The 26,369-nt window shown below is 41.4% G+C and overlaps 1 protein-coding gene across 1 annotated transcript in view; it reads right to left on the bottom strand.

Moving 5' to 3' along the window:
- The window catches only part of PALS1 (protein associated with LIN7 1, MAGUK p55 family member), a 342,210-nt gene that overhangs the window by 174,946 nt on the left and 140,895 nt on the right, over positions 1-26,369 (bottom strand). Inside the window, exons 4-5 of the mRNA XM_069208880.1 lie at positions 10,194-10,271; positions 3,900-4,046 (exon numbers count right to left, since the gene is read on the bottom strand). Coding sequence (XP_069064981.1) covers positions 3,900-4,046; positions 10,194-10,271 — 225 coding nt within the window. The remainder of the gene's footprint in view (positions 1-3,899; positions 4,047-10,193; positions 10,272-26,369) is intronic.

A 26,369-nucleotide genomic window follows, 5' to 3' on the forward strand; every position in this document is an offset into this window, starting at 1 on the left:
ACTGGATCTTGGAACGCCTGCTGCTTTAACAAAAGCGCCCGCATCACCCCAGTTTTGTCCCATTCCGCATGTAACCTCTGCCGGTAGGCCTTGTAAGTATGCTTCCCCAGCCTGTGCCAGTCATTTAATAGGTCCTTACATGTTTATGCCATTCCCTGAGCCTCTGTGGCAAGCAACTGGGACTCCCTCTGGGCCAGGTCTCATTCCAGTTGTTGTCTGATACCGTATGAGGTCTAAAGGCAAACCAGTCTGATCACTACTTTCATTGTGTCCCAGACATCATCCCTGCTTGAACTGCCCCGGTTCTCGTGGCAATAGTAAGATAGTTCCTCCCCCAATGTAGCTGCAAACAGTTCCGTAAGTGTCTCCGCATGCAGGCGCCCCAGTGGAACCACAGGGTATATATGCTCCTTCCCCAGGCTCAACAACAATGGAGAATGAACTGATAAATAGCGCGCCAAGTATGTAACCTCCTTCAACCCCATACCAGATCAGCTGACATAAAACAGTAATTGAGACAGCCGTGCATCTCTGCAGCAGGTGTGTGACCGAACAACACTTTAGAGTCTGGGTGTCTCTCTCTCCAGGGATCCAGGGGGTTCAAGCCCTGCAGCAGATCCCTCAATTGCCACATCACGTGCGGTTTTGTGTTTCTGAGTGGAAGCTCCCGATTAAGCACCCCATCAAGGACACAATTACGATCTCCCGCTAGTACTACCTCTGCCATCAAGAATGACACGGCTGCGGCCACCAGCCCACTGTAGTAGATCCTACAGTCATTATTAAGGGTATATACGTTTAGCAGGCACACCTCACACCCGTCCAGGTCACCATACAGTATCACATAATGCACTTTCTGATCTAGCACATGCCTCCTATGAAGGAAGGGCACCCCCAGAGCCACCCATATCACAGCTCCATGGGCATACCCACAATATGAAGTAGCATACAGCTGCCCCCTACACCTCTTGCAGAGACTAGAGATGTAGTCTCCCCCACATGTTTTTCCTGTAGATATGCAACAGACACACAATATCGGTTTGAATAGTCATATACCATACGTTGTTGCTTCAACTGGGCCACCCCTCTGACATTCCATGCCATAGGTTTAAACACCTCAACTGCCATCATCTTCCCATGTCCGAGATATACCAAAAGCAGGTCACCCAGCCACACTACGGACCCCCAGGGCCCAACGGCGCAAAGCACCAGTGCTGCCATCCACACGAGCAGCTTATTATCGGGTAGTTAATCTTGTTTCTCTTTGTCATTGTGTGAGCACCAGTATAGCTCTCCAGGTCAGAGACATACAAGCACCATCGACCACTTCAAGGTGGTGATCCTTCTTTTTCAGATAGTACAACTTCAACATATGAGAGTGAATAAAGTACTGCTAAGGAGACTTGAAGTCTAAGATTTCCCCAGAGGAAGAGGGCAAATAAGGTGCATCCCTGCTTTACAGCTAAGGTATGTCACTTTTAATAGGACACAGTTTGAAGTTCCTGAAGGGGCATTCTGAGGAAAATAAACACAAGACAAACTTGGACATAAACAACTTGCAATTTGCTCCTACACCTGCAAAGTAAGTAGGTCCATGGACTAATCAATTGGAGATTGTAACCCCAGATATTTGTGGGAATATACAGCTCTAGCTTGATCTGACTTGGAGCCCTCTGTTTGACACCAGTGAAATGTTAGAGGGTTTACATCTAGCTTCAATAGAATTATGGTGGATACACAACCTTAGCCTTTAAGAAGGCTTATTTTACCAAGCTTATGCCTATTCTTTTAATTGTTTTAATGTATTTATTTTTAGATGTAACAAACATCAAAGAGAGGCACCAAAACAGTTAGGGAACATCTGACAGGGTGCAGCAATACACACAGTCGTTGACACAGGCAAAGTAACATCAACCAAGAGAACTTATGTCTATTTTTAATTACTGGGAAGATATCTGGATCCCCTCCTGCAAGTTTAATCCAGACTGGCCTATACACCTGATTCAGCAAAGAGCACTGGGCCTACATGGTTCTGCAGCCACTAAAGCCAATAGGTTGGAAATGTCCCCTAGGTAGGCCAGGAGTAGTGCTGTATGTTGATACTTTAATAAGCAATATGGTTTGTTGGTCCCATCCTGGTACTTCGTTGTGCCTGATAAGGTTGGAACAACTGAAAAGCTCCAGGAGGGAGATGAAAAAACAGAAAATGAGAATCTATTCTAGGAAAGTTGGTACTAGTGAATTTATGTTCTATTTTCATTTTTAGGTTCTGAATTGTGTATTTATTGGGTTTGGTATTTCTATTGCTGCCAAACTACTGACCTCAAAGTTCTGGAAGGATATGGAAAGTTCCAGAAAGGAAAATAGTCTTAGGTTTAATTTCCTTGACCTCAGCAAACAGGCTAGCAAATTGCCACAGATGTTATGAAGTATGAAGAAGCTGTATGAAGACCTGGTAAAAACTGGCCAGGTCTGTTAAGTATCAATCTCGGGAAGTAGAGTGGGGTGTTTAAACAGGTTCCAGAATGATCAGTGGCTAGCCACAGAAGAGACTGAGTGCACTGTAAGATTGTGCTCGATTGAACCTTCGCTTACAATAAAGATAGCCTTCTATAGTGGTGAAGCAGACAGCTATCCCATTGGTCACGTGGAGTAGAACCACACAAAACCTACACTGTCAAATTAAAGCTTGGGAGATATTTGGATCTTAGTCCTCTGTAAACAGTGGCAATAGGAAAGTAATAATTTCTGCAGGTGGAAGACTCGAGGTCGTTTCCCATGAAGTCTCAATTTTTCTTGATAAAGTAAAAAAAAAAAAAAAAAAAAAAAATTATCAACTTCACAAACCATCAAAGAAGGGGCTCACAAATCATAGGAACAGATTTTTTTTATTTTTTGCTCCATTCTGCATTTATGTGGTGTCCAAGCGGATAACAGATATCATTATCCAATATGTGCTACTCAATGTACAACCTCGGAAGGATGACAGTAGGAGGCTGCTTTCTAACTGGTAACCATCAGCTTACTGCCTATTGCTGTGAGGTGCATCAACGTACTCAACATCTTGCCAATACGTAGGAAGCAGAAGTAAAATAAGTAGATACTCTAAAGCCTGAACTAATGTTCAGACAGAAAGGAGATTAGAGCAAATATAAGCTATTGGAAGCAAACTTGGTAACAGATGAGAGTGCTGCATTTTATGACATCATCTGCTTGCACTTTTGGGCACACTACCATTGCTCGATACCGGGCTAGATGCTTATTAGAGCAAAATACTAAACTGAGCAGGATTCTAAAAGCATTGCTAGATTCCTAATGCAATTTCCAATCACAGACCTGCATTTCAGTTGCTGAATCACTTGTGTAAACACATTAAAGAGGCTACAGCAAAAGCCTTTAATTTATAAAATAAAATAAATGCATAATGATGATCTATAATGGGGAATAAATGAGCCAAGCGCAATGAACAGCTCATTTGTAGCTAGTTTGCAGAAATATTACTCCCCTAGCAAAAGCTTCAGTATCATGCTTTCTTGGGGGGTTGGAAGTGGTGCTGTTTTGCTAGGCATCCCACATTTTGAGACATAGCGATATAAATATTTATAAACAAAATAACCAAATGAATTACCACACAGGCTTAAACAACCCACAGGTCAGGAATATCTTAGTAGGAAAAAAGCAAACATTTTCCAGAAAGTAAACGTGTTCAAACAAATTCAGGTACAGCTCTAAAGAGTAGTGCCTCGTAATTTATTGCACTCACTTTCACCTCGTTGCCCAGGACTAAAAGCTGCACTCTTTGGTTCTGAATTCTAAAAGTCTATAACCAGATGCCACTCATCTCAGTAGAGTCAAGTCTTTGCAGACAAACCCAGATTTACTTCTCATATTCTACTTACCAAAGGAATATCACGAGCCTTCTCGATGCGAACAATTTTCACAGTTTCTCCACCATACTGGCTAACGTTCTCATAAAACCGGTCCTCCGTCACTGGCTCAGGCTGCATTTCCTGTTCTGCAACTTTGTCATGGGCCATCAAAAGAGCCTGGTGATGAAAAGACAAATCTGTAATAGGAGACTGATCGTGCTTGTCATTCAGCTATACTAAAGCCACATGCCAAGGGGAGAACAGTCTGGACAGTTTATGTCAACCTTTACAAGTAAAACAGTTCGACATTAAATTCAATTACAGAGCAGTGATTTTAGGATTCTTCACTGTCCAGGATTACTGCTAATGCCTTTCAAATTATGAAAACAAGCATTGGAAAAACCAATAGGTCTCGCCTATCTGAGATCTATTGGCTTTATTAGAGTGGACTGAAGTGGAAAGGAGTGGAGTAGCATTGAGTGGAGTGGCATGGAGAAGAACTGAGCGGAGTGGCATAGATTGGCATGGCAATGAGTGGAGTGGCACTGAGTGGAGTGGCATTAAGTTGAGTGGTGATGAGTGACTTTGAGGGGAATGGCATAGAGGGGAGAGACAGATAGGAGTGGCATAGAGAGGAGGGGTGTGGAGTAGCACCGAGTGAAGTGACAATGAGTGGAATGGGGAGGATTGACACTGAGTATAGAGGAGTGGCACTGAGTGGAGTAGCGTAGAGCGGCACCGAGTGGTGTGGAGTGGCATTTAGTGACAAGGCAGTGAGTGGAGTGGCTTAGAGGGGAGGGGCATAGAGTGGCATGGAGTGACCAGTGCCTGGTCCAAGAAAGCCTCAACTGTGCTGCTGCAGGTGGGGCGGCCATCTCCCTGGTGGAGGGGGTGGGGGTGTTGGCAGATGACTGTCGATGTTGAGCCCCCCATATTGGATAAGGAAATCGCACGTGCCTTGTGTGCCTGCTGAGGGACCTGCAGCAGCACACCGCACAGGCACTAATGCTGGAAGGGTGATATTTGGCAATAAAACAGAGGGCCTAAATAGTATACTATCCCTAGAAGCCACTGGACATGGGGGAGGTATGTTTATATTCCTCCCTTCCAGCTACAAGTTGCCCGATCTGACCAGGGACCACCAGCAGTGATGCATGCTCTTTTCCATGGTCCTTCATTGCCTTACTACTGAACTTTCGAGATAGAGACCAAATCCTGAAAATGGTTAGAGAGGCCCCCTGGAAAATCAAGCTGCCACAATACCCTTCTTTCCAGATTGCACATGGTCAGTTCAAGAGGCGATAAAAGCTTTTTACCAAGACTAAGAGGGACCTATGTGAGGCTGGGATTGAGTATGCCGCTTTGTACCTGGCTAAACATAGAATTAACTTTGAAGACTCTGCGCACGCACTACTTTACACAACGAGCCCTCAAATTCTGCAAAAAATGAGCAAACAGCAAAGCCAATACACATTCTTAAACTCTCACTGGGGTTCTCAATCAAACACTAGTGATGTAGGATGATGTATGCTGCCTCACTGATATATAGACCCTTTCATGTTAGCTACCTAATACAAAGCTTGGTTTTAAATGGTTAGATTTCCGGGATTTCACAATTTACATTTCATACAAAAATTGCACAGTCAACTGATTAAATTGAATAGGGGCGGCGAGCTTTCTTTGGAGGTTTACTGCTGTTGGTGTGCTGCAGTCCCCTCTAATCTGAATCTCTGCACAGGAACAAATAGTCTAGAGCATTTGTACTGTACACCCTTGCAGGATACAGGGTAAATGAGGAGGAACAAACCTCAAACGTACGAGGGCAGAATAATAGGTAAAACGTAAGTTTGATGTTAGCCGGTCATGGAGTGCAATGGTGTGATATGGTATGTCAAATATTTGTATGGTACGGTATGGCATGGTGGGATATGGTAGTGTATGGTCAGCCATCGCATAGTACGGTATGACCTGTCATTATTATATATTATGGTACAGCTTGCAACCATATATTATGGCATGGACTGTCATTATATGGTATTGTATGGCATGTTATTGTATAGTATGTTTTGGTATTGCATGATATGGTATGGTCTGGCCTGCCATTGTATGGTATGGCCTGCCATTGTACGAGTGATACGGTATGGCCGGTTATTGACGAGTATGGTATGTTTTGTAACTGTATAGTGTGGTATCATATGGCCTGTCATTGTGTATATACAGTACAGTATGGCCTGTGATCGTGTAGTATGGCATGGTATTGTATAGTATAGTATAGTCTGTCACTGTTTACTATGATATGGTAAGGCCTATCATAGTAGAATATGGTATGGGCCATCATTGTATAGTTTCATTTGGCCTGACAATGTATAGTATGATATTGCTTGTCACTGTGCAGAATGGTATGGTATGATAAGGAATATTATGGCTTGTGAATGATCTGTCATGATAGCAGATGGTATGGCCTTCCACTGTATAATACAATGCAATGCCTGCTCTGCACCCTGTACTGCTGAAATGGGAATGAGGAGTGTGGGGAGTTCTATGCACCTTGGCTGTGTTTCAAAACATCTTGCTTTGCACCTTATACTGCAGGGGATGCTAAGGAGGCTTCTAGGGGGCAGGCGCTGTACCCAGGAACACCTCGCTCGGTCATCAACAGCAAGCTGGCCCTTCTGCATCTGGTCTGGCGGTGTGAGTGTGTCTGTGTGCGCGCAATGGCTGTGCTATAAACAGCTACCTGTTTCTCTGCGCCCGAAACGGCCATTAAAACGTTCAGTTCTTAACAGAAATTGAAAGACATGGCAAAGCGATTTTACCTATTTTTCATTTAAAATAATATTCAACACCCTCCCACTAGGCCCTACCCCTAGGAATGAGGCACAATCAACTATATTCCAAAAGATGATATCTCAGGACAAGCGGAGTGATGCCAGAACACATGGGTCAGGGCTCAAAGATGATGTGTTTCTTTGTGGGTGAGAGTCAAGAACCCCAAGATTATTCATCAGCCAGCCCCTATTTACACCATTAATCAATGAATTCAGCAGCTGCCACCGGACTGTTGGTCATATATATCGAATACACTTTAGTCATTGTCGACATTAGGGCAATATGAGTAAAATCCGTTCTGCTTAATCATCAGTCGGAGGCATGCTTGTTTGTATTTATCTTTTCACTCTGTACAGTAAGTATAAGGCGGAAGCGCTGGTGAAGGCTTCCTTCCACTGAATTAAAATGTGTAAATGTGCAGCATCTAACACCTATTGGACTGGTACTTTTCAACTCTGCACACAAGAAAGAAATAATGGCATGGCCACAGGGTGAGATTGTAACTTGGAGTGTGGGGCGCACAGGGGGGAGGGTAGAAGTAAAATACATAGGAAACAGCAGAATAAAACATGCACTCTCATGGAGTTCTTCAGGAAATAGAATAAAGAAAAAAGTACCTCAATTCGAGGACGGCAGTGGAGGGACACTGATACAGCAATTAATCAGTACTTGGTCATGCACCACTGAAGGGAGCAGAAGAAAGTGAAACAGACGTACTGGCCAATGAAAGGCAAGGAAATGAGGGACTAGGGGCCAATCAATGCTAGGTGATGGGCAGACTAAAAGCCCGTTTTTAGAATTTTGTTTTTGTATAAACAAAAGATCACCTCAAGCAACAATGGATGGCCTGTCTCAGGAGAGACCTAGAAGGAGGGAGGATTTCCAACAAGCAGTTTATTTTCAAGTTTGGGCAGCTAATGACGCATGACTAACAAGCAATATAATGTCATAAATAAGTGACTGCAGAAGAAGCAGCTGACTGGTGAGAAAGAAACAGACAATCGCAATGAGGTGGAGGACAATACAGGACATTAGTCGATGACTGATCAGGTACCAGATTGTGAGTAGAATACATTTTTCAATGCAGGATGTCTTACACTGATTGACAAAGAACTCACACTGGAACTTGGGCGGTACAATGAAGGACTGTGTGAAAAGGGGATGGGGGGGATAAGCTAATCTGCCCCCCCCCTCCCCCGGTAAAGCAGTAATACACTTCAGATTTATCTTATAATAATGCAGAAATAGATTATTGCAATAGCTTTTATCACATCAGTGAGAATATTGTGCATACTTTGGCAGAAAGACAAACATGGAACTTTTACATCCACTCCGATTCATTGCCCTTCTGCAGAAACGGATGCTATGCTGCAGACAGATCTGCTTCATCCCGACCAGTTTTAGGTACCGGCTGCGACAGTACACGCACTCTTGCTTTCGAGAGATATTGTATATAACAAGGGGCTTGCAGCCCGTCCATTACTTAACATTTTTTGGCTTCATCGTCACTCTTATTTACTGCCTTCTAATTGGCTTCACTTCATCAGGCTGGAGCACGGAACAAGAACTGATTGCTTCAGTTTAACTGCTGCCCATTGACTGTGCTGTGACTGAGGTTCTTTTATTTTTCTCCTTTGCTGGGTTCATTGTTGAACCTCTTGCCAATTGTGGCTATGTTTTATTGTGTCACACAAACTTCAAAGAAGCCATTTTCTCCTTTGAAATGGATGTTTATAGTGACAACAGATGTTATCTGCTTTTATTTTGACAACGGTTGTTACCTGCTTCCAAATGTATTGTCACTAAGACATGCACATGGGTCAATTGCTTTCTATATGGGATAGAACAAAAATAACATTTGGAATTTTTTTTTCACTTATGGGGAGATTAACTGATTTGCTCAGAATAACAGGGGTACTGTGCAGAGACTTAAGCATAGGCAAAGCCAGCAGGTCTCACCTTTGAGACCTTAGGCTCTGCCATTGCCTTTTGTTCATCCTGTACATCAAGGACACTGGCAACTTTGGAAATGATTTGTAGCCATACTGTATTGCAGTGTGGCAGTGCAGCATGGCAACATATAATAATTAAAAAAGGACTAGGATGCATTCAGCACTAATGGGTTTATGCACTTTTTAACAAAAAAAAAAAAAAAAAAAAAAAAAAAAGCACATTAGCTCTGGTTGTGTCAGTGATTTTTTAAATTAGTTTTAGCCACGCTGCAAAGCATCTGTGCCGCTGAACCGCATGGCTACAAAATACTGCCAAAACCAAATCACTCTCAAAGGCGAGACCTATTATTAAGGAATATCACTGCAGGGCTCCATGTAAATCACAGTCTCAAGAACATATACATCACCTGCCATCAGTGCCTGTAGGTTCTGGGTGCTTATTAAACAATTTGTGAGCATTGGGAAAACTCTTAAAACTTGCTCTTTTTAGTAGGACTCTGCACCAGTTGTGCTTTTCACATCAGGGAGGTTTACTGGATTTTGGTACATCAAATCAGGACTTGTACGGCTATAAAAGGTATTAATACTCCATCACCACTTTTAAATGTCGTTTTCAATTCGGTACATGCTCACTCTTCCAAGGACGCAAAGACGTCCATTACCATTACCAATAAAACAGAATATTTATGGCATGGAGCCCCTAATGTTCCAGAGGCTGCTACTAGCCCCCACCTATCGCTACATATGGTACCAGAACGCCACTGTTACAGTATCATCTGACACTTATTGTGACCCTAAATACCATAAACAAAAACATCACCCCACAGTAGGCGATATTATTGCCCATTGCCACACAGGAAATTATAAAACAAACTCTACACTCAAAGGGAGATATTTTTGTGAACAATTTTTAAGATACACCATTTAAATCAAACGATATTTCGAACAATATTCTGACATCTAAGTTTCTTTACCAACGCAATGAAGGAGTTACTCAAACACCCCCATGCGGTAGACCCTCTATGGGTCACACTGCCTATCGGGGAGGTAAACAAAATCCCCTACAAAACCCGATAGTTGGCTGCAGTGTGACGTAAGTGGGTTGTGCATTAACTAGCCAAGCTATTGGTAAGTACAGAAAAAACAGGGGCAAAAAGAAACCCGACCCATGCACTAGAGCCGCTGGTAAGACAGTCATAATTTCATAACCAAACACCAAATGGATTCCAGAAAAACATTATATCTTCACGAAATGTACTCATACAATGAATTCAAAGATGTGTCATGTAAATCAGACATTAATACAACGATGTCACTTTTGTTTGTGGAAGAAAACCTTTTTATATCATTACTTCACAACACGGCATATATTGCAAAAATAAAATGAGTATTGGGACACTAAAGGCAAGACATTAAAATATGGTTTGTTACTTGTTTAATACTTTCGTATGTAGGGAATTAAAAAGATATTAGAAGAATGAACAATACAAGGACGAATCACAAACGGAAGCAGTACTGAAACAGCACTACATACAAACATTACCTGAACATGTGGGGCATTTAACAAAGCATTGAGCTCCAGTCCATCCTTACGATGACTTGATTTCAAAACATTCTGCACCTGAAAAGGATCAACAGGCAGGATTTTTAAGTACTTTTTACTAAGTTATATTAACATATAAGAAACATTTGCTGTGCAACATGAGTGTGATATACTAGTGAGTGGGTGGGTGTAATACACCAGATTTTATCGATCATGTTGAAATCTCTGTTCCCCAAATGCCTTGGACATGCACTCCTTGAGTTAAGCTGTACGCTTGCAACCCAGAGAAACAACTATGAATGGGTGCAAGTGAAGACAGCAGTTTGTCCAGTTTCTATTTCTATTCGAGACGCTAAAAATCGTCCATTTTCTATCAATTTCACCAACTGTTTATTATCATTTCTTAATAAAATGTAATTTCCATCCTGCTCCCTTCACTTTTAGGTCTGGCTGAACAGCACAACTAACTCTGGGACCTATTGTTACCAATTCTTTAAAATATACACAGAGTGGCCTTTGGCTCCCAATCAGAGGCGTAGTACTCTCTCGCCTCTTGCCTTTCCCATATACCATCGCCCACGGAGTGTTTACACTGAAATGCAGGAGGGCATATTTACATCTGAAAAATACACCAAGTCTTCACATATTCAACTCTCATACCATACATTCAGTGTACACAGGAAGCAATATTTTGTTATATCCTTTTTTTTTTTTTTTTAAACTACAGTGGGCTTTTATTGTTGGTTTTGTCAGGGGTCTCTTGTGGGCCATGAATATCACCACCAACACCAAAACCATTACCACCACCACATCATTTCCGTATACATTTACATTTGAAAGCCAGTACTTTTGTACTTTGTATTTTGTCAATATCTGCTATTTATATATGTATTTGTAATATGTACTGTGACTAAACGTACCACAGCACAAAAGTGAAGAGAGGGGTGAAGAACATATTTTGTCAGCTAACTAAACACCTGACTTTAGCTGACATAATGGAAAAGCTATTAAAAAGAGACTGGTTCTCCAGTTATTGGGAATGAATAGGATGTAGGCAGAGGTCATTGTGGGTCACAGGTAACGGGGGTATGAACAGATTGAATATTGATCCAATTATTGCAACTGTTTAGGAAACTCTGGAAACGTCTCAGTGTAGCTACTCATAGATGTCCTCAGTTAGGTATGTAAAAAGGTAGCATTCACAAATGACTTCTGGTCCTGTCTTTTGTAGTTTCAATGTGATGAAAACTACATTTTCGTAAAGGAGAATCCACTATGTGTTTTTTGGGAGAGGCAGCAACAGAGCCCCTGCTTCTGTCGCCAGCATGTGGACATCCTAAAAGCTTGGAGGAAAGCAGGAATGGTTGAAAGCAGGCTGTCCAGCTCATTATCCAGCAGCGTTAACCACTGGATTTTATATGCCGTTAGTTACAATTAGTTATTCTTCAGTGCCCATTTCAAGAGCCTGATCCAGCAGCAAATCTAGGTGTTTATGTAGCATTTACAGCCTTTTTAAAATGTAGCATGATGAGGAAAAAATCCTTGCTATGCTATTTTGCATCCCATTAAATGGTCCTGCAGGATTTTTTAATGCACCGATTTCAACGGGACACTGACTGCATTCACAAATGTTCGCATCTGGTGCTGCTTAAATTACAAATCATCATCATGCCAGGCCACTGCGGATCGCCTTCCTGCAAGCACCAGGACACGCCGGAAGTGCTGCTGCTCTGGAAGGTCCCACGCCTGTGCGCGCGCTGGAGTTCATGCCCCAGTGCCACTGCCGGGTTGGGCAGCTGTGATGCCCTCTCAGAGGCTGGCGCTGGGCTCCGAGTGAACGGAGCGCCGCGGGATACCAGACACTCGCGGCCACAGGCGCATAAAAAGTCAAGTTATTCACGAAGGACTGGAGGGGGTCGGCACTAGCTTGCCAAATCAATTCATGTATTTCACACTGGAAACTAACCTCCTTCCTCTGTAAAAGAAAATAATAACTGCCCGCTGGACTCCTGACAGAAAGTTAAAGGCAAATAGCAGGGAAGGTGTTTGTTTGTAACAAAAGCAGAAGACCTGAGCAATAGGGACCTGAAAGAGGAGCTCGGAAGCGCACCCTGTTCCCTCATTATAGGTCAGTCATCTTCGACAGGGCGCGATGATTTTACAGAAGCCCATACAAACATCACGCACTACATTTGTAGGAAATGTAATGTGCTTAATGCCAGGAAGTGGATGTTTGCAAATCAAATCTAAACTTATTAAAGACTTGCAAGCGGAAGATCAGATTAAATAAGCAGTAATGGAGGGGATCTGAATTCTATTGCTAGTTTTGGGTTCCCTTTTCAGAACTTTACTGATAAATATGGAAGTTAACTTGCTTCTGCAACAGGCGACTGCTCCAACTGAATCGTATGCCACTGGTGGGAAGAAGCTACTTAATGTAAGTAAGGAGTTTCTAGTCAAGATCCCAGTATCATATGGGCATCTTCCTTATAGCCTATTATATGGAATTTGTTTTCAATGCCCTGTAAAGAAAATGCAAAGAACAGTTTGCTGCACTGAAATCAACACAGACTGGTAACGATGCAAACAAAAAGGTCCTGACTTGCTGTTTGTAATTAATGTTAAGCGGCCTTGCAATCCTCAATATACATTTTGATCATTCTACTTACAAGTCACTTCCTCAGTGGCCATTCGCTTTCACTGCCTCAACAGTGCAGCGCGCCAATCATACATAAGGTGCATTGATAGTTTGGGAATATCAATGTGTTTAGGCATCTAACCTCTAATATACCCTTACAGGAGTAGCTTTCTTACACACAGAAGACTCAGCATCCCCATCTAGCAAATAAGTGAAGAGAAACCTGGCGTGCTTCCCACCTATTAAGGAATGTACAATTAAACATGTAAATACAGTCTATCTCATTTCAGAGACAAATGAAAAAATGACAAAAGGGGAACACTGACCTGATGACCAGACTGGTGAAACTCCATTTTGTCCACTTTCCAAAATGAGGAAAGCCCACTGTCTCAGAAAATTTGGGGGAATTCAACAAACATAAGATTTTTGGAAAATGGTCAATAGTATTGAGAAAGGCCCCTACATTGTTAATAATTCCAACATTAAAGAAACAGCCTAGCTAGCTTACTTGTGTGCCCACCACAGCCTCACTGCGTACCTGACTCATAGTCTGCATTATTAACCTGATCCATAAAGGGGCGACAAGTCATCACTGGAGAAGTCCAGATCGGCTTCATTGTTGAGTAACGTTATCAAATACTTTGCTTCTGTGCTTCTTCAAGACCTATTAACTTGGACAGCCAATAAGAACATAGTATGAATAAACCAAACTGGCTTCAGCAAAGAAACAGGCACTAACATCCTAGCACTTACACTCATCGTTGACCAAATACTTTTAAGGTGATCATCGCTATATCTATGTATGATTTGTAGACTTCTAGTCTGCATTTGATGGAGTCCGGCACAATAAACTGTGGGAGAAACTGGTAAAATGAGAAATTCCAAGCCCTCTTTTCAGGGCTTTTCAATTATTCTATGTTAACAAACGGGTGAGAAGAAGAATAGGCAATGGCTCCAGTTTATGTAGGAAGACTGCCACCCACTGAGGCTTGAAAAAACAGGGGTGTGTTTTACTCCCTCAATTATTTAATATCTTTATGGCAAACCTGACTGAAGATCTGGACGGTGTAAACTTTCACCCTTTAACTAGGTGGCAAATCATCACCAAATCTGCTATACAGAGATGACGTTGTCCTGATAAACCAAACCAAAGTGAGTCTGCAAAGACTCGTCAATGCTCAAGCAAACTTCTCAAACAATGGTATGAAAATAAATCTAAAGAAATCCGTTGTACTGGTGACGGACACCAAGAAAGAAAAATAAATGTAAAAAATACCATCACCAAGGCAAACCAAATGAAAAAGTGGATGAGTACAAGTGCAATGGGTAATCTCTGACCCAAAAGGTTTGTTTTCCCACCCAAAATCAGCAGCTCAGATTGAAATCAAATGTGCTGTCATCAGTATTTCCAACTTTACACAAAACACAGACGATGCCCTCATTGATAACCATGCTGAAAACTTTTTCTGCAAAATGACTGCTGACACTAATATATGGTAGGGAAGAGCTGCGTGACCACGAATCAACATCGTTGAAAATGTGGCTCTGCAAAACTTCCAGGCATCTTTTCAGATTGCTGAAAAAAGCATCTCCAGCACAGACAGCTTGAGTTTGAAATAGTTAAACCATGCATAGAGAAACTGGGGGCCTTTGTATAGTTCTGTCAGTAAGAGCAACAATACAAAAATCGCTCAGGAAGGTAGTGTGGTCTGAAACAGCAAACGGTTCATCACACTTGCTGGCCAGGGCTTACTTGGGGGCCCTCCCTACAATCATTGCAGATGCAGCCACTTTGGGAAAAACAAATTATGTATGCCAACTTTAAAAGGTCACTTAACTCTGCAATGAAAACTTCTTGATCGAGGACAAAGATGCATTGACAAAACTATGCATGGATGGTACTAAATAAGTACACCATCCTAATAATTAAACCATGACTAGGGTCTGGGTACCCATTGTTCCTAAAATATACATCTATTATTTTCCAATTTGGTCACTAAACCACTCTCCACCCTGCTTAAGGAAAAATGAAATCATGAACTGCAGACTATGTGGGAAGCCAGAAGGGGGCTCGATTCAGCTTCTCTGTATATGTCCAACTCTAGTGACGGACAGGAGGGAACTACTATGTCACTCTTTCAATAAATGTAACATTCTTTCTTGCAGGCAATTTACATTAGCATGCTTGGAAGCATCGGATACAATTCTTAAATATTTTTGTATAAAGTTTTTAACATGGATAGAGAATACAACTAAAACCCTTCTGCGACTGCCAGGTATGCAACTCTACAAAGTTTTTTTTTTGCAAGACTTCTTTGAAAGCAAGAGGTTTTTCACTTTGGTTTTTCGGTGCATGGTATCATGAGAGTTTATGATGCTATCTTCCTCCCTTTTACATTTTGTGCTGCAACCCTTTTATGCAATGATTTTAACTATTGATTCACAATAAAAAATGAACAAACAGAAAAGGGGAAAAGAAAATATGTAATCTGTAAAAATGAGAAGTAGTAATGGGTAGATGAAAGGGGTACGAGGGTACTGGTAACTGCAGAGGTACTGGGGTGCAGGTATGGGTAGAGGTACTAGGAAACGGACAGAAGAAGCGGTTCTAAGGTATATGTAGGAGTAAAAGTGCTGGGTTATAGGTACAGGTTAAAACACTGGGACAGGCGGGTTTAAAGCATCCGCGCAGTAGGCAGGGTTAGAGAGACAAGGGTTTAGTGGAACAGAAATACTACAGCAAACACAGAAGAGAGCAGGGACTGTGGCAAAGAAACAGTGAAGGGAGATGGGAACTAACTAATGTATAGCAAGAGAGATGAAGAGGAGGAGACAAAAAGGACAGATAAACAGAAAAATATAGGCTTGAGAATGAGTAAGGAGTATAAAAATGGAAACTGGGGGAGGAGGGATCGTTTCCTGTCCCCCCCAAAAAAGAGAACAAAGTACCTATGTGTTTTTTTTCTCCCAAGTACAGGACTTTCTCCTGGATGGATTTGACATCCTGTAAAAGTCACTCATTTGGAAAAATTCGAGAATACTGGTTCTGTGAGCAAGTTTCTCCAAAACATATGTCCTCACGGAGGTTTTAATCCAATGTCAAATACTGTGATCGAGATCATTATGAAAAGTACAAGTAAATTCACAGTTACAAATTGCAGCTGAAGTGTTAATCAGAAATCAAAGCGGATTACTATGGGCAGAAGGAGCCGGTGTGCTTACGAAATTGCACCCGTGTCTAAAACTATAATATTATGCACTAACTTCAAATCAGATAGAGTTCATGATTCTCTCATCACTCAAATTAACAATACCACGTGGGTTCTTTTACAAAGCATTTTGAGAACAAAAAAACTTAAATGAACGCATTAACTTCCAAAACTTTTCCCTACCCCAGCTATTTTTGGGTTCTCACAGCTTCACATTTATCTCGAATGACTACGATTCTTCTTAGAGTTGCGACAAGAGATTTGGGAAGAGAAGAGGATACAGGCGATACGCAACAGAGTGGACAGCATATGTGTGCCTTATCATGGCACTTACAAGAGACTGACTGCATTTATCACCTAACATGTCACATGTATTTTACTGATCATCAGTCTTCGTTATCTGTATGAACTCAAAGATTTGCTGAAGTGACACTTACTGGACATCGAAACCGACCCTGATGGAAATGTGTTATTGTCATGGAAAACACTCACCACCACCCACAGCAAATTGTCTTGCCTTATCAAAAAGAAACACATCACTCGTGCTCAGCAAAATCCTATTCTGGAAAATGCAGCTCAAACGGTATTTGATCTCTTAGAGTGTGACAACACGAATTTCACAATTTACAGAGTAGGCGTGGAATAAGCCACTGCTGGAAGTCATACTGTACTGCTGGTGGTGGTGTGATGGCCTTGGGTAGGGGCTACAGTAATCCCCTCATCGCATTTTGAAATTGTTTGTTACGATTAACCAGGGAGCAGGAGGAGAGGTGTTTAATTTATGGAATATTCTGATTTTTGTACAGTGCCTTAAGTGGCATGAGGGCTATTTTAGAACACCTGTTGGTCCTACTCCTGAAAATGGCATACAAATGAATGGGCACCCATGAACGATGCCCCCTCAGAACACACTTTAGATCGGCGTACACAAAGACTTGTCTTCGTCGATAATGAATGAGCCCTATAGTTGGGTCTGGATGAAGCACTTGGAGTATGGTTAGTAAGGAAGGGTATTAGACTTGATCATCTTGAGAAAATTGCAAAGAAGCCCAGTTACGTTGTACAAAACTCCAAAAGAGTGGAATAAATTTTAATAAAACACAAAGAAATGATTTCTATAGTTCAATTTAAAATAGAAGGCTGTGGTTTTAGTTTACAGCCTTATCTATGAGAACAAAAAATGGGGAAAACGAAATACAATCATTACATGTACACTACTTCTATCCCAGCCACTGCAAACAGAAAAATAAACAATGCTAATATTGACATACATATCGTCTACAAACTATTAGCAAAATTGCACCAGGACATCTACCATCAAAGTAAAGGCAGACTGGATAAACAATACGGCCAAGTAAAAAGGGTCTTCCCTCTCTCGGGGATTTAGAAAACCAAAGCCGATTCATTCAAGATCACTTTGAAATAGTCCAGAACACAAGTGTACCCCTGCATGCCCATGGCGTCATCACAAGCATGGCGCCTGATACTATTAGATTTGCTTTTCAGATCATAGTCAAAAGAGTGTGAATTTCAAACCTAAAACATACTTAAAGAACGAGGTTGCTGACGAATTTGTTATTGAACCTTTTTTAGTGCAGTTTCCTTTTTTAATAGTTTTTGCCAATTTCACAAAACCTAGCAAGCAAAAACAAATTTCAAAGAAATATTTGCTTCTTAATTTTTTTTGTTTAGTGGGGCTGTCACTCATCTTTCCCACCTCCTACTCCTTTTAATACTTTTACGTCTTGTACCCTCCCATTTTACTCCCTTTTTATTTTACTTTTTAATACTTACACATTTCCCAATCTTACACCCTCTCTCTCCGCTATCTTTCACCCATTTACTTCTGTTTCCATTTCTTCAATACCCAAATGTCTTACACCCTTTGGTCCTCCGGTTTTTCTTTTCTTTTACAACTTACCCTACCCCATTTTTGTCTTCCCCATCCTATACATTTTCCCCCTTTAACCTCCTCTATTCTTTTACCTCCCCTTCTTTAATACCCATGCTTCTATCCTCCCACTTTACTCCTTTTTTAATTATTACTTTCCCCACCCCTTCTATATTTCCCCATCCCATTCCCTCTCTGCCTACTACCTCCCCCCTTTTACTTCCCCTCCCTTTTCTTTAACACCTATAGGTCTTGTACCCTCATGCTTCAAATACCCGTAGGTCTTGTACCCACTTGCTTTAATTTTTTTTGGTGTTTAACTTTTTACTCCTGCCCCTAGCCAATTTACGTTTACTACATCCTACAAACCCCCGTTAACTTCCGTATTAACTTTCCCAATTAATTTCCTTTTATTCTTGTACCTTCCCTTTCTTTAAAACCTATGCATCTTCTACCCTGCGACTTTAGTCCTTTTATTAAGTTTATTTTTAAAAGTTTCCTCACCCACTATAACCCATCCTATGCACTCTACTGTTGCTACCTTTCCCCCTTTTATGTATCCTTCCTTTTCCTTAATACCTATACATCTTGTTGACTCCCTCTTTATTTATACTACTTCTCACTACCACATCTAGGTTTTCCCCCCATTCTATACACTCTCCCTTTACCTCTCTCGTGATGATTTTTTTGTGAGAAAAGCACTTCATCATTTTGGAATGTCTGTAACAAGTAGTTTGATCAACATGACTTAGTCAGGCTGACTTTCCTTGTGCTGGAGAATCGTCAGAACGAGGGTATACCAGTCAAATAATCTTTAAAAAGGCTGTGGTGGTTGATGGTGGACTCATAACCAATGGAAAAAACAAGTGCAAAGCCGGCACAAAAAAGTAACTGGCTTGTGTTAGTGTGCCATGTAACACAGTCATGAACTGCTGTCTCCTAAGCAGGTTACACTCTGGAGAGATGTAGGAATTCTGACCTCTAGAGAATAAAGAGGTAAACTCTACTGGGGGAGGGGTTTCAGCCTTCATGCTGCTATTGAGACTTCAGTTTAAAAAATATTTTTGCTAAGAGGAGGAAACAGTCTCATGTGCTTTGCAGATTCTGAAACACGGCATGTGTTGACTAACATTGCACTATGACCTGAAGAGAGAAACCTTAATTAACAAAGGTCACTTTCTTGAGAGCATGGACAAAGCCAAGCTCAAGATCCAACCAGGAGCCAGGAAATTCAAGGGCGAATGAGAAGTGACACTTAAAATAATTTTCTATCCAAGAGAATAAGATGGAAGACAGACTGAAAGTGGATAGGCTACTTACCACACAGTGGTAAGCTATATCTTCTTGCTTGCTTATCTTAACATTTACATTGATTTTGTATTTGGTGAGCTCTACGTGCATCACAGTTTTCCTTTTGGTGACATTTAGGGATTCCAGGTATTAATCAGTGATAATGAATACTATGCTGGGGTAGCTTCAATATTAACTTGCCTCATGCTTAAGTATACAAAGGTAAATCCAATATTCACTGGAGAATGTCACTTCCTTAATTATACATTATGCTAATAGCAGGCATTCTGTAACCAGGTCCATGACCAGCTGTTGCCAGAGGGGATCCAATTCAAAGCTATTTGATCTAACCTGAACTACAAGATCAGATTCAGTGTGATGGACCTCGTAATGTATGCCTGCTCATGCCTAGACTCCATAGAGTACACATGTAGACCACTTGCAGATCAGCAGGAAATGTCAACCCCCTTGAACACCATCTACCATCCTTCTTTTCTTCCTTAGTGTTCTGCTCAGCATTTATGCATTTTGCAGCATTTCACAATGCCTACAACTATGTTAAACTGAAGTTTGGCAGCAGGGCAGAAGCAATGAGAGGAGAAGCAAACATTGCCGTCCCCTTATTTCCTAGTCACATTTTTGCTGGTAAGGAACAACTGGGTTATTGCAACATTAACCGAGTAAAATTGGTCCAGGATGGGATCACACAATGGACAAAAATGGATAACGGACACAATGGGATCACAAAATGGTAACATTGAATGAAGAAATTTCAAGTAGGAAGATTTAAAAAATGTACGTTTCATGGCACACTCAACCCCAATTATGCTACCTAGAACCTGGACCATCTGCATAAGAATAGAATGGAACTGTGTACACTACAAAGTATATATAACCTTGCACTAGCGTAACATGCTTTACCATCTTTTCTTGTTCACACTAACACTGCTCATAGAAAATGATCATCTCTAATGTTGACCTGTACCAATCTTCAAGCTGACATCAACCAAAAAGGTTTCATATTAGTGTTACTATTTGAATGCCGCTTCATTGGTTTTCATCAGCTCAGTCTAGGCACTTGCATGTGCTGTTTTTCCGTATATGAAATGTACAAGCACGTGTGTATTATTTTGCACTTTGCCGTGACTCGAGGAGCTTGTTCCATTTACACAAGCTAAGGGGAAACTGGCCGGTTGAATCTGTGATTCAGAGACATTTAATTTTTCTTTTGATAAGGCCTTGAGACTTTGATTGCCGTCAGGCAAGATTTTGTTTAACTCAAAGACTGGGCCTGACGTTTTAACAAAACCGTCCAAACTGTGCAGGGGCATACAGTTCAACTCAAAACACTAGAAGGGCCAGGATTAACTTGTATCTATTCTAGAGCAACCAGCTTTTTGTCATTTCGGCATGACAAATATAGGTGTAGGTTCTTCATCAACCTGGCGTTTTACAACAACCTGGTACAGTTTTACCTTAGAATATATTAGAAGAAAACACTCAATGGAATTATTATATCTAATCATCATAACTGGCATACCGCAGAAACCATAACAACAAGGTCATTTGACATTCAAACTCCAATCCCAACATTCCTGGCACAGGAATTAGATAAGGCACTCACATAGGGAGCAAACTTAGTAACAGCACAAAAAATTCAATCTGCAATTATATATTCTGCACAAACCTGCGAGGAAAAGTAATTAGCCCTGAACAATGAAGTTTAGTGGGCAGGATTTAAAATTGAAGATTCTACCTCCATAACCAGCAGGACTTTCATCAATAAATGATATTGCTTCTTAGTTCATAGGTCCTGGATCAAGGAAATGTAATGTCAGGTCTGCCCCTCACACCTGTTACCACAGAGTGCTGTAGATCTACTGAATATTCCAGTTGGCTGCATCTTTTGTTAAAACCAACTCAAATCCTTCTGGGTATCCTGAAGCCGCACTTGAGACACTTGCTGTGCTCCCAAAGATCCTAGTGATCCCCTTTTGTATTATGGCAACTTCTTTTACTTGGTTGGTAGTTAAAGTCAAGAGGTTTTCTACCCTGCATTCCTCATCAGTCCCTTAGGTCTAAACTAGCACTCTCAGTACTGATGGTTAGACATCACAGTATCAGCAGACACAGACATACACAATGCACTCAAACATCAAACAGTACTTTCTTTAGATGGGTTGGCGTTTTGTGATTTCTGCATGAAAAACACAGGTGTCTGTTCTTCAGCAGACTTAACTGGTTCGCAAGAATTGTGTAATAGCCAGACGAAGGGGCCTGAGGACTGCTGTGGCACATCTGCCTTACTAGCACTCTTCCTTCTAACAAACACGAACCCTGAGATTCCACACAAAGAGTGAAGGTTAGTCTTTACAATGTAAAGAGAGACCATCAAGAGTCCACATCAGTAGACCTAGTTATTTTAACCAGTCAATAGCAGTTTCTACCTATACAACTAGCACTTTTTGCTGTAAACAGTCGGTGTAAGATCACTTTGGGCACACAACACTTTAATTGCTGGTCTCTTTAAAGGTTGTGGTTAACTGTTGCCTTTAATGAACTTCCTTCTGTGTTGACAAGCTTAAATGTGCTTATTGCAAATTGGTGACTAATCTACCACACATTTTCTGAACATGCATTAAAATGATTCCTGAGAGAACTGATGGCATTGTAATAAACTGACCCTGCTTTCTAGTAGACATACTGGGTTGCTAGTGTCCTTAGGATACCTCTTTGCCTGCTACGTTCTGTGCAACAGGGGTGATTTAAGTATAAAGTTGACAAGACCATAATAAAGGGTGATAGGGTAGGGTGGGTCATCATGAGGTCCTCTCTGGACAAGAAGAGATACAATTCTGACCAGGTGCACTTGAAGCAATGAACCTTCTCATGTTGCATGTACTTGCAGCTGAAAGAACAAGGACATTATGAAACTCTCATTTTTATTTTTTTATTTTGACATACTGTGAAGAGGGAAGGGTAAAAAAAAAGACAGTGGTCTGGTTGCTACTTGAGCCGGAGCCAATCTGGCCTTAAACCAAATGAAAGTAATATTGGTTATAAAAACCATCCAACAGAGCAAGCTGGCATGCATCAGTTATTGAGCATGATTTACACAGACTTATAATGAGTCAAAATGTTTTTATTTTGCTCTATATGCATCTTTATTTCACCTGTCTAGGATTGCCATGCTGGCAGTAACCCCTTGAAGATGTTTAGAAGTGTTGTCAGGTAAGTGTTAAAAAAGCATGTGGTAATGGCAAACCCTGCAGAAGTCCAAGACTGGTTTAAAGTGTAAACAACTACAACTTGACGGTTTCCTATTCGATATGATTGCAGATAACCCCATACAGCAGTAGTGAATGGAGATCCGGGAGCTAACAGGTCGAAGAGGAACAAGAGATGCAACGTGCCAAACACGGAGGAGAAGTCTAGCTCTACACAGAAGACAACCTGATGATCGGTTCTAGGCTGCTGCCTTGCCATGGGTCCCATAAGAAGAGGCCGGGCTAAAGTAGGGCAGATCCATGTACAGGATCAACACAAATCCTTTAAATCTGAATCCACAAGAGACAACACTGAGTAGTAACTTCTAGCTCCTGATCTAGTATACCAAATTACACCTCCATCTTGTTGTACACGTTGCTATACCATTTTTAAATCATTTTATTTTAGCTATGGTATTATACTTATACAATGCATGAAAGACAGAGTTGATACTACAATTTACAATTATTCTGAAAAGAATCAGTTTCACAAAATTGAAGCAAAGACGTACGGCAGCCTTTGAAGGCTCTTAATGTGTGAGGGGTTTGCTGCACGTGACAACTATCTTCTCCCTCTCTTAGGCTCTACACTGGGGAAACTTTTGACTGGGGGAAAACATGTGACAATTATCTCCTTCTCAGGCTGTAAAGTGGGGACATTTCTGAATGGAGGACTTTTTTTTATTTTTATTAAAAAACAAATCTTCACCTGTTTTCTCCTGGCAGAAGCGTATGGGGTCAATATATCCAGGTGAAAAAGTGGCCAGATGGCGTACACTAGTTTACTAAGAAACTGGAAGGACTTAGAAGTAAATATTGCCCTCTTGACAAAGCAAAAAAGAATGCAACAAACAAATCCAAAACGTACCTATCTGCAAGACTCCCCTGTAGAGAGGTACAGTGGGGTGGGAGGAGGCAAACAAAAATGCGGAACGCGGTAGAAACCCATGGGGAGACAGCCTACAAACATATACACTAAAAGAAAAACAGCAGCTCTGAAGAGCAAGCACTGGAAGGACACAAGTAATGGGGCAATGCTCCCGAGGAGGGAAAAATCACGAGGTAGTGAAGTCGGCACACACTGACCAAAGAGAAGCAAGGAAATTACAGTGTTAATGGTGACAACCAATCTTAAGCAACTGGCAGTCTCTAAGCCCACTGTGAGCTGACAAAGTGTGTCGCAGGTGCTCTCAGGCGAGACCTAAAAACTAACTCGTTATCAACTTTGAAAGGAGATTTGTCTTCTGGAGAGTAATACCTAAATGAAATCTCTCCACAGTGCGCTTCTCCTATTCTGCCTGCCTTTTCCCTTCCTTCCACCCCATTCCTGCATCTCCTATTTCAAAGTGCTCTGATGGGCATGGGGTGAAACGTGGTTATTACCAAGACACCTCCTTAAATAATCAAAGAGGAGGGGTTAAGCAACTGTACCTAAAGTAACCTCTACTTTTTTCTCAATGGAGGGGAGGACTTTCGAGAATGCATATGCGCAGAGTGCAATATGCAATTTATTACGAATGTAAAGTTTGTGCTGCTGTCTTGACTCACAAGAGCACAAAATAAAAAATAAAAAAAGGCCCTTGGAAGATTTAAACCTGAATATTCTTGACTAAGCGCTACACCCAACCTAGGAAGAAAGTACAAAATAACTGTTCTCATTGGGTTACTGCCAGGTGTGTTTAACGCACGAGACAAACTTCACTTAATGCAGGAACAACTAGAACACTGAACTAAGTGATAAAATTTGTATCTAGGATGTCAAGATGAAGAGAATAAGCCCATACACAGTGGAAACCCTGCATACCGGGGGAAAGATGGAAAAAGCACCGGCAAAGTCAACAGCTCTGGCATTATCTGCCAGCCTTTTAGCTTCATCAGCGTTTGTTTTGACATTTTTTTGGCAAAACTTTGTTGAGAAAGCTACCAAACAAACATCAATATATATTAAAACAATAAAAAATTGACAAAAAGCAAAACTAACTTTTGACCTCAGAAGGCACACCTTGCCTTAGTAGTCTCTGGCACTGAAGGGAACTATTTTTTGTAGGGGTGTGCTCCTTTAGGAATGGGCAGGATACTGTTACAGTGAAGTTAGCCAATGGCTGAAGTGGGGTGACCCATAACACCACGCTGAATGCTGTAGAGTCCCAACGTGAAGGACACAATAACAAACCAATGGGTGAAGAGGAATCGCTGAAGCGTAAGGATATTCTGCATATAATTTTAGTAAAATCAAAACTTTTTGGCTAAATCCAGGCCTAAATACCGAACCATCTCAGGTGATATTAGAGGCTCTAATGAGGTACACATAGAATCACTCTAACTTAATTAACCCCTTAGCTGCTGGGCCTTTTCCCCCCCAGTGCTGAGCCCTATTTTGGCTATTTGGGGTAGTTCGCGCTTAGGGCTTCATAACTTTTTGTCCACATAAGCTAACCACGCCAAATTTGCGTCCTTTTTTTCCCAACATCCTAAGGATTCTAATGGTACCCAGAGTTTGTGGTTTACCCTGGAGGAGACCAAGAAAGTAGCCAAAATACAGTGAAAATTTAGTTTTTTCCAAAAAAATGGGAAAAAAGGGCCGCCGAAGAAGGCTTGTGGTTTTTTCCCTGAAAATGCCATCAACAAAGGGTTTCTGGTGCTGAAATCACTATCTTCCCACCTTTCAGGAACGGGCAGACTTGAATCAGAAAACCACATTTTCCAACACAAATTTGGCATTTTACTGGGACATACCCCATTTTTACTATTTTTGGTGCTTTCAACCTCCTTCCAGTTAGTGACAGGAATGGGTGTGAAACCAATGCTGGATCCCGGAAAGCTAAACATTTCTGAAAACTAGACAAAATTCTGAATTCAGCAAGGGGTCATTTGTGTAGATCCTACAAGGTTTTCCTACAGAAAATAACAGCTGAAATAAAAAAATATTGAAATTGAGCTGAAAACAACAGCCATTTTTCTTTATGTTTTACTCTGTAACTTTTTCCTGCGATGTCAGATTTCTGAAAGCAATATACCGTTTTGTCTGCTGGACTCTTCTGGTTGCGGGGATATAAAGGGCTTATAGGTTCATCAAGAACCCTAGGTACCCAGAGCCAATAAATGAGGTGCACCCTGCAGTTGGTTTTCATTCTATACTGGGTATACAGCAATTCATTTGCTGAAATATGAGGAGTGAAAAAGAGGTATCAAGAAAACCTTTGCATTTCCAAAATGGGATCAAGATAAGGTTTTGAGGAGCAGTGGTTATTTGCACATCTTTGAATTCCGAGGTGCCCATACTAGCATGTGAATTGCAGGGCATTTCTCAAATAGACGTCTTTTTTACACACTCTTTTATATTTGGAAGGAAAAAATGTAGAGAAAGATAAGGGGCAATAACACTTGTTTTGCTATTCTATGTTCCCCCAAGTCTCCCGATAAAAATGATACCTCACTTGTGTGGGTAGGCCTAGCGCCCGCGACAGGAAATGCCCCAAAACACAACGTGAACACATCCCATTTTTTCACAAAATACAGAGCTGTTTTTTTGCAAAGTGCCTACCTGTAGATTATGGCCTCTAGCTCAGCCGGCACCTAGGGAAACCTGCCAAACCTGTACATTTTTTAAAACTAGAGACCTAGGGGAATCCAAGATGGGGTGACTCGCGGGGCTCTGACCAGGTTCTGTTACCCAGAATCCTTTGCAAACCTCAAAAAGTGGCTAAAAAAACAAGTTTTCCTCACATTTCGGTGACAGAAAGTTCTGGAATCGGAGAGGAGCCTCAAATTTCCTTCCACCCAGCGTCCCCCCAAGTCTCCCGATAAAAATGATACCTCACTTGTGTGGGTAGGCCTAGCGCCCGCGACAGGAAATGCCCCAAAACACAACGTGGACACATC

This window comes from Pleurodeles waltl, chromosome 9 (assembly GCF_031143425.1).
Source record: "Pleurodeles waltl isolate 20211129_DDA chromosome 9, aPleWal1.hap1.20221129, whole genome shotgun sequence".
Taxonomy (NCBI): Eukaryota; Metazoa; Chordata; class Amphibia; order Caudata; family Salamandridae; genus Pleurodeles; species Pleurodeles waltl.